Genomic DNA, 8,079 nt, shown 5'->3' with positions numbered 1-8,079 from the left:
CCTTGATCTAATATGATTTAAGGGGAAAAAAAGCCTTCTCAATTTCATGTATTTGATTCTAAGCACAAAGAGAATTTATAGTTTAACACTAACCTGAAATTTTGTCAGTTTCAAAGTGTTGGGGTGAGAAGAAATGGAGTATGGGACAGGTAAGGGTTGGTATCTTAATCAACCTTCTTACTTTAAGCTGAGACTCATCTCAGGAAGGAAGGACGACCCACCAGCACACCAGTGAACTGAAAGTAAACCAGTGTGATGATTACTTTTGTGCATCAACTTGACTGAGCCACAGGACCCAGATATTTGGTCAAACACCACTATGGATGTTTCTGTGAAGGTATTCTTTAGATAAGATTAACATTTAAATCAGTGGACTTTGAGTAAAGCACAATACCCTCCATAATATGGGTGGTCCCATTTATCAGTTGAAAGACCTTAAGAGAAAACAGACTGAAGTCCCCTGAGGAAGAGGGAATTACACCTCCAGACTGTCTTCAGACACAAGCTGTAACATCAGATCTCCTGGGGCCTCCAGCCTGCCTACCTACCCTGCAGATTTTACACTGGCCAGTTTCACAAAGCCTAAGCCAATTCCTTCAAATAAATCTCTCTCTCTCTGGTCCCCACAAACTTGCAGCCCAGCTTTTTAGAATCTGGGGGAAGTTTCCAGCACTGATGTCCAAGAATGTTCAGACCATCATTGTCTGTAATAGACAAGTAATGTAAAACATAAATGTCTGTCAACAGTATAATGGATAAATATATGTGTACATTTATACAATTTATACAATTCTTATGGAATGTTACCTAGATACAAAAACGGACAACTGCAGAACAACACAGAGGAAACTTAAAATATGATATTCAGCAACATGATCTAGATACAAAAAAGTATATACCATATAATTACATATTGTCTCATTGATATGGCTTTGAAAGAATACATAGAGAAAAGCAAGTCATTGTTTCAGAGAGATGCAATACTAAGTGGTAAAATGTAAAAAATTAATAAACAATAAAAAATTTCTAAATAAAGGATATGATGACCATGAAATAACTTTATTGGTTGGTTTTACTTTCACCATTTTTATGTTTTTTTTCTGCAAAACGCAGTGGTAAAAATATAAGGAAAATGAGGAAATGACCATGAAATAATTACAGTGGCCACTTTTAGGGAAGAAAATTGGAGTTGTGATTAAGAAAGGGCTATGACGGGTACCTGGGGTGCCGGCAATTTTCTACATTTTAATCTAGGTATACTCAAATGGTTGTCAACTTTGAAAGAATGCAAAACTATAAAACTCCTAGAAGGTAACATAGAGGAAAACCTAGATGACCTTGGGCATGATGAGGCCTTTTTAGGAACAACACAAAAGACATAATCCATGAGAGAAATAACTGACAAGGGGGACTTCAGCAAAATTAAAAACTTCTTCTCTGCGAAAGACAATGTCAAGAGAATGAGAAGACAAACCACAGACTTGGAGAAAATATCTGTAAAAGACGCATCTGATAAATGACTGTTACCCAAAATATACAAAGACTTCTTAAAACTCAACAATCAGAAAAACAACCTGATTAAAAAATGAGCCAAAGACCTTAACGGACATCTCATCAAAGAAGATATACAGATGGCAAGCAAGCATAAGAAAAGCTGCTCCATCATATGTCATCAGGAAAACACAAATTAAAGCAACAATGAGATACCACTCCACTCCTATTAGAATGGCCAAAACTTGGAAACAACCAAGAAGTCCCCTAGTAAGTGAATACATGAATGCACTGTGGCACATCCAGACAATGGAATATAATTCAGAGCTAAAAAGAAATGAGCTATCAGGCCATAAAAAGACATGGAGAAACCTTAAATGCGTATTACTAAGTGAAAGAAATCAGTCTGAAAAGGTTACATGCTGTGTCGGTCCAACTATATGACATTCTGGAAAAGGCAAAACTATGGAGACAAGAAAAAGATTAGGGGTTGCCAGGGGAGAAACGAATAGGCAGATAGGCAGAGAACAGAGGATTTTTAGGGCATTGACAATGCTCTGTGTGATATTATAATGATGGTTATGTGTCAATACACATTTGTATAAACCCATAAAACATACAACATCAACAGTGAACCCTAAGGTAAACTATGGACTTTTGATGATTACAATGTGTCAGTGTAGGTTCATCCTTGTAAAAAAACAAAACGCCATTCTGGCCAGTGATGTTGATAACGGGGCATGCTATGCATGTGTTGGAGCAGAATGTACAAGGCAGCCTTTATACCTTTCTCTCAATTTTGTTGTAAACCTAAAACTACTCTAAAAAAAATAAAGCCTTTAAAAATATGTATACAAGATAAAGATCTCTGCAATCAGAATCAGAAATTTTTAGGAAATAAAATGAAATAAAATACTAATTTGAGTGTGTAACATTTTACATTCTTGATAGTCCAATAGAAAATATTAAATTTGACATTTGTAAATGTATGCACTTGAGGTTCCTAAAGTCCTTTTGGAAGTAGGTGACGAAAAATCTTAAATGAGTAATGATAGAGGTGTTTATTAGTTTTGCCAGAAACCATCGAATAAATAATGATATGTATTCATTATCTTACAAATGAAAAGAATAAAAATTTCAATACTTTAAACATAATTTCCACCCACATTTATCCTGAGACTTCTCTTTCTGGTTTAAGTACTTAAGGGAAATGTTCAGGGCCATTCTGTGGGGATGGTTTGAACAGCTTTGCAAGTAGCACAGGCATCATTACCCCACCCCCACTGCCCTTCTTACCTCTTTGCTTACCATCAAAGCTGGTATTTATTAGATAAGGTAATAAAATGGTAAATGACTGAATATATGATTTTTACATAGAGTGATTCAACAGGAAAATTACTTTGTTTTTCCTCTCCTTTCTTCAACAGCCACATCCTGAGCACAGCCTCTGCAGCTGTCACTATATAAAGAACACAAAGATTTAAGTTAGTTCTTGCCCAAAAGAAGCACACCATCTACTTACACTTTTTAAAAAAAAAGAAAAACACAAAATGACAATTTCTTTTAAAAATGGGAACTATCCATTCAACTCTGGCTTAAGTAAAAGAGCTCCCACAGAGAAATCACAGAAAGACATTTATGGTCAGCCATTAAATTACTTACATCCTTGCTAACCTGGACCACTCACTCACCTGGCTGGGAAATGGAGATGGAATTATGACAAGGAGGAGCTACTTTTGCAGGTACAGAATTCAAACAAAATATTTTTGTTTTGACTACAAATCTGCTTTATTATTTTATTTGAAAAGCAAAAGATGGTATATATTTTCAGAAATGTAACCTATTATGGAATGGTTCTCAACCTGGGGTGTTCCCCCTCCTTCCATCTACTCAGCATTTAGCAATGTCTGGAGAAATTTTGGTTATCATAACTACTGGCATCTACTGGTGCTACTGGCACCTAGTGAATTTAGGCCTGGGATGGATGACTCAACATTTTCCAAAGCACAGGGCAGCCTCCACAACAAAGAATTACCTGGCCGAAAATGTTGAAAGTGCCTAGGTTGAGAAACCTTTCTATAAAGGAAGATTTTCCTGTCCTCATCAAATTTGCTGAGTTTTGTAGTTCTCACCCTAACCTGCAAACCATCACTATAGGTCAGGTTAAGTTGGCAAGGTGCTCCAAGCTTAAGCCAGCTTAATTCATATAGAGAATCAATTATGGCCGAAGTTAGAGAGCATTTACCCATAAGTTCTATTTGTAAGGGCTCCATGACCAACTTCTTCAGGAATTACAAAGTACTCTCATTAGCTCTTTCCATTATGCCCCGGGAGTGGTCTTGCCTAAAATTTCTCATGCTTAGACAATAATAGCATGAAAGCAGTATTCGTGTTTACTCACTATCAGAAAAAAATGTGAATTTATATTCTAATTTTTTCCATAATAAAAATCTCATTTACACTGCCAAATAAAAAATCAAGCTTATAAAACTAAGGAAGCTTAAGAATCTTCCTTATAACTTTACCCTTCCAACACCCCTTAGGTCACAGGGCATAAAAAACACGTGTGTGAGCCAATCTAGAGAGTGGCATACTCAGTTATCATAATCAGGATCCAACTTTCTCCTTCCAAACTATCTCCATACTGGTTATCCCATTTATTCAACCATTAGAAGTTGAGCTTTGAAAACAAAGGTCCTTGATTCAAAAGGAAGCAGTAATTCATTCCAATGTCAGTTCCTAAAAACTCTGACCAAGGGAGCATCCTGCAACACCCACTCCAACCCTCAACATGTGAAAAAAGTTCAAATAATGCTGCTACCTATTCTGGATACTCAAAAAAAAAAAAAAAATCCACTAAGGAATTACGTGCAGTCTGAGCTGGGATGCTTTTCTTTCTTTCATTTTGTTGTTTGTTTTTGTTTTCCCTCAGAAGGAGCCAAGACTGCCAGAATTTAAGTCTCTGCTTGGAAGAAATCTAGGACCTCAAAGGCAAATCCCGGAAACCCTATAAAATCCTCTCAGATACATGCCCTTAGAAAGGTTGAGGGGGAAAAAAGTCATAAAAGCTTTTAAAATCATTTTCCTCCCTAGTCAGAAACAGCAAAAGTACCCATAGTTATAGAAGCTGCCCCACTCAGCATTCTCACACTCGCTTTAAATGATAGTGATGTACATACAAATAATCTCATAGTGTATGCATCGGTTTAGTTATATGCTTCCTTCCGATGGGTTTCGTGAGTTAAGTGCTTTGTGATCAGTGAACGGAAGTTGAGATAAAAACTGGAAATAAGGAAAATAAACTCTTTGCCTTTAAACAGCAATGGTTCCAGTTTCCTTTTACAAGCCTGAAGGGTTGTTGCACATATTAAAACTGCTGCATAGCTCCATCCCCGGTCACAGAAATTCCCCCTACTTCTTCTCCCCTCCTCACTGAAGTTGTCAGATCTCTGGGAAACAGCAGTTACAAAAGAATGCTTTCCATAGCTTGTCCTAGAAAACCCGGATACCCCATCTCTGCATAAAACAGCACTAAACGGAGTTCCAATGCCAGAAGCTGTGCCTTCTCCTTCTCTTCAATGGGATCTAGATCATTTCTAGAGAAAATAATAAATAAGACCGCATAGTTTTGCCCATGTGTACGACATGTCGATTCTTCTAATCCCCCGTTTGCCCTAGATAATTTTAAGCTTTATCCATCCGTGTACCACGCGAGAAAGAAAAAACGCAGTTAACTAGACGACAGTGTTATCTAGGTATCTGGCATCAATATTAGCAAAAGTCTGTCATTTGACAATTATTTCCCTAGCATACCAGACGGTAAAGAAAATGTTTTCATTCATCCGCAAATGACTAACATTTTATTGATGTTTCCAAATGCGGTTGAATACGATCACACTCTCAATTTCCTAGCCCGGTTTGAGAGTTAAGCTTGAATACTAACAACATCAGTCACTCCTGCTGCAAACGTTTCGGTTAATTGGCGAACCTTGGAGGGTCCGTCCAGCAGGGAGGTGACGCTGGTTAGGGGCTTTTCGATCAGTCAGTCTGGGTGGTCACAGGTGATGGGAACCCTTCCCTTTCGCCATATATCCTCCTGCACGGCGATAAAAATCACTCTGAGCGCCGCTACCGCCAAGCAAAACGACTCCCTGCCTGCCTCGTAAAGAGCTCAGTCTGGGGAGGCAGCCGGATGCTGACCCCTGCAGAGATTATTGCTTCTGTGCGCTTTGCCAAAGGATCCTGCTGGCATTATGGAAAACCAGTTAGGGTTGTGCGAGGTTTTGCTTTATTTCCTCCAAGGGAAGAAGGACTGGGGCCAGGCGAGGAAAATCTTCAAAAGACTGCTTAAGGAGGATAGGGGTGGAGGGCTAGAAGAAAGGGGTGGGGGGGGGGGTGCGTTGTGAGCATATTTTTTTAATTACTTGTTTCTTTCCTTCACTTCCCCGCTCTGCTTCCCAAACTCCTCGCTGAAGGAGATTGATTGGCGTAACTGTTATTGACTCCAGCTTTGGTTCTCGCATTGATCTGCAAATGGCCCGGAAAAGCTAAAGGATCTTGAATCTGGAAATGAGTTCAAGAAGGGAAGAAGCGGAAAAGAGGAGCGGGCGGGCGGCCCCTGGCCCCGCACCCTATTCCGCCGTGGGCCAGGACAGCGGCGCGCAGCTGCGGGGCGGGCGGCTCGGGCTGCGGCGTGGGAAGAGGTGGGGGGAGCTGCTTTCACCGCCGAGGAGGAAGCCTGTCCAACCTGGTTTGGAGGCTGTTAAAAAAAAATAGAACCCCGTGACTCGTTAAACCTGATAACTTTGCCCTGCCTCTATTCGGATGCGCTGATCATTCTGCCTGATAGGCTCAAACGGGTTAAACTGCCTCTTACATAACAGGACTGCCCGGCTCTACACAATTAAAACCCTTGATTGCAGTATCTTTCCGACTCTGCATCCCGGCACGACCCAGCCCGTCCCTCCCAGGGCGCCTGCGTGCCGCGCGCGCACAGCCCCGCGCGCACCACTCGCACGTGCGCGCGCATACTACACACCCTCAAAACACACGTCCGCACACACTCCACTTTGACCATACCTCACACATACACTATTTAGTGTCAACACACACGGGGGCGTGGGGGCTCCAATCCATACTGGCTGACCCAATAGACACGCCAGCTGCTGTACCGCCAGGCCTTGCATGCACCATCACGTCCCCCCCAGAAGCAGTCCCCCGCCACCGTCCCTACCTATTTCCGAAAAGAGGTAAAGAGTGAACTAGTTGGCCGCTTGTCAACTGTAGCGCGGCCGCCCAGGCGAGATTGGAAAAAACTATAAACAACAAAACCTCACAGTCCCCGCGTCATGATGGCGCCGACCACAACTTGGGGGACTTTAAAGTTACGGTGCCTCAAGAGGTAAAAGGCACCGGAGAGGGAAGGCAAAACGCCCCTCTGCTCTCTTTTCCTCACCCCGACACAGAGACTTTTCTAGCAAAGCATCACTCTAGTGCATATGACAGGAAGGGAAGCTTTCTGTCTACGCTGCATCTCTGTTCCCCTCGGTTTGCATAATTGTGATATACCTCCTCCGGTTTTTGTGGGGTTTTTTTCCGTTTTCTTTCCCCCTTCATTCTCCCCCTCCCCCCCCGCTGCATCCCCAGTCCCCGGGCGGGGTTGCTAAGGAAACGGCCGCTTGGCAACGCGCGCGAGCTCGGGGGCCGCCGGCCGCCACTGCGCCCCGCGCCGCCGCTGCGATTGCAGCCGCCGCCGCCGCCCGCCTCCTCCCGCACTCGCCGGCGCGCTCGCCGCCTCGCTAGATGGTGTGCGAGCCGCCGAGAATTAGACACACTCCGGACTCGGCCAAAAGCAACCGAGAGGAGGTGTAGTGTGGTGCCAGGGGGTGGGAGGGGAGGGAGGGAGGGAAAGCGAAGAGGAGGAGGAGGGGAGGCAAAAAAGAGAGAAACAACACCAACAACTACAGGGGGAAAAACAGAAAGAAAAGAAACCCACCCACCCACCAAAAAAAAAAAAAAAAAAAAAAAAAGAGAGAGAGACAGAGAAAGAAAAAAAAATTCTGTGGCGCGCCGCCTGGTTCCCGGGAAGATTCGCCAGCACCAGGGGGTGGGGGAGTGCGAGCTGAAAGCTGCTGGAGAGTGAGCAGCCCTAGCAGGGATGGACATGATGCTGTTGGTGCAGGGTGCTTGTTGCTCGAACCAGTGGCTGGCGGCGGTGCTCCTCAGCCTGTGCTGCCTGCTACCCTCCTGCCTCCCGGCTGGACAGAGTGTGGACTTCCCCTGGGCGGCCGTGGACAACATGATGGTCAGAAAAGGGGACACGGCGGTGCTTAGGTAGGAAGAACGGCGTGCTTTTCGTACTTGTCTCAGTCTATCTTTCTGTCTCTTTCCACCCTTCTTGACTCTTTTTTTAAACCCAGTAATAATGCTGGTGGTGATCACCATCAAAACATCTCAAGAAATGCAGGTACTGGTTGTGCCCGGAGCCCTGGCCCCTGCACGCTGGGGCAGGTAGCAAGCTGGACTCGTGATGCTAAAGCACTTTGCTGGAACGCCAGGAGCCCGGGAATGAGTGAAGCGTGAGGTTTA

The 8,079-nt window shown here is 43.3% G+C and overlaps 1 protein-coding gene across 2 annotated transcripts in view; it reads left to right on the top strand.

Annotated features, from left to right (window-relative positions):
* Positions 1–7,547: 7,547 nt before the first annotated feature.
* The window catches only part of NEGR1 (neuronal growth regulator 1), an 810,652-nt gene continuing 810,120 nt past the window's right edge, over positions 7,548–8,079 (top strand). For both annotated transcript variants that reach the window (XM_046645643.1, XM_046645644.1), the window contains exon 1: positions 7,548–7,824. In XM_046645643.1, coding sequence (XP_046501599.1) covers positions 7,649–7,824 — 176 coding nt within the window. In that variant the 5' untranslated portion in view covers positions 7,548–7,648. The remainder of the gene's footprint in view (positions 7,825–8,079) is intronic.

This window comes from Equus quagga, chromosome 18 (genome assembly GCF_021613505.1).
Source record: "Equus quagga isolate Etosha38 chromosome 18, UCLA_HA_Equagga_1.0, whole genome shotgun sequence".
Classification (NCBI taxonomy): Eukaryota; Metazoa; Chordata; class Mammalia; order Perissodactyla; family Equidae; genus Equus; species Equus quagga.
The sequence above is the reverse complement of the archived record's forward strand: the minus strand, read 5'-3'. Positions and strand labels throughout refer to the sequence as shown.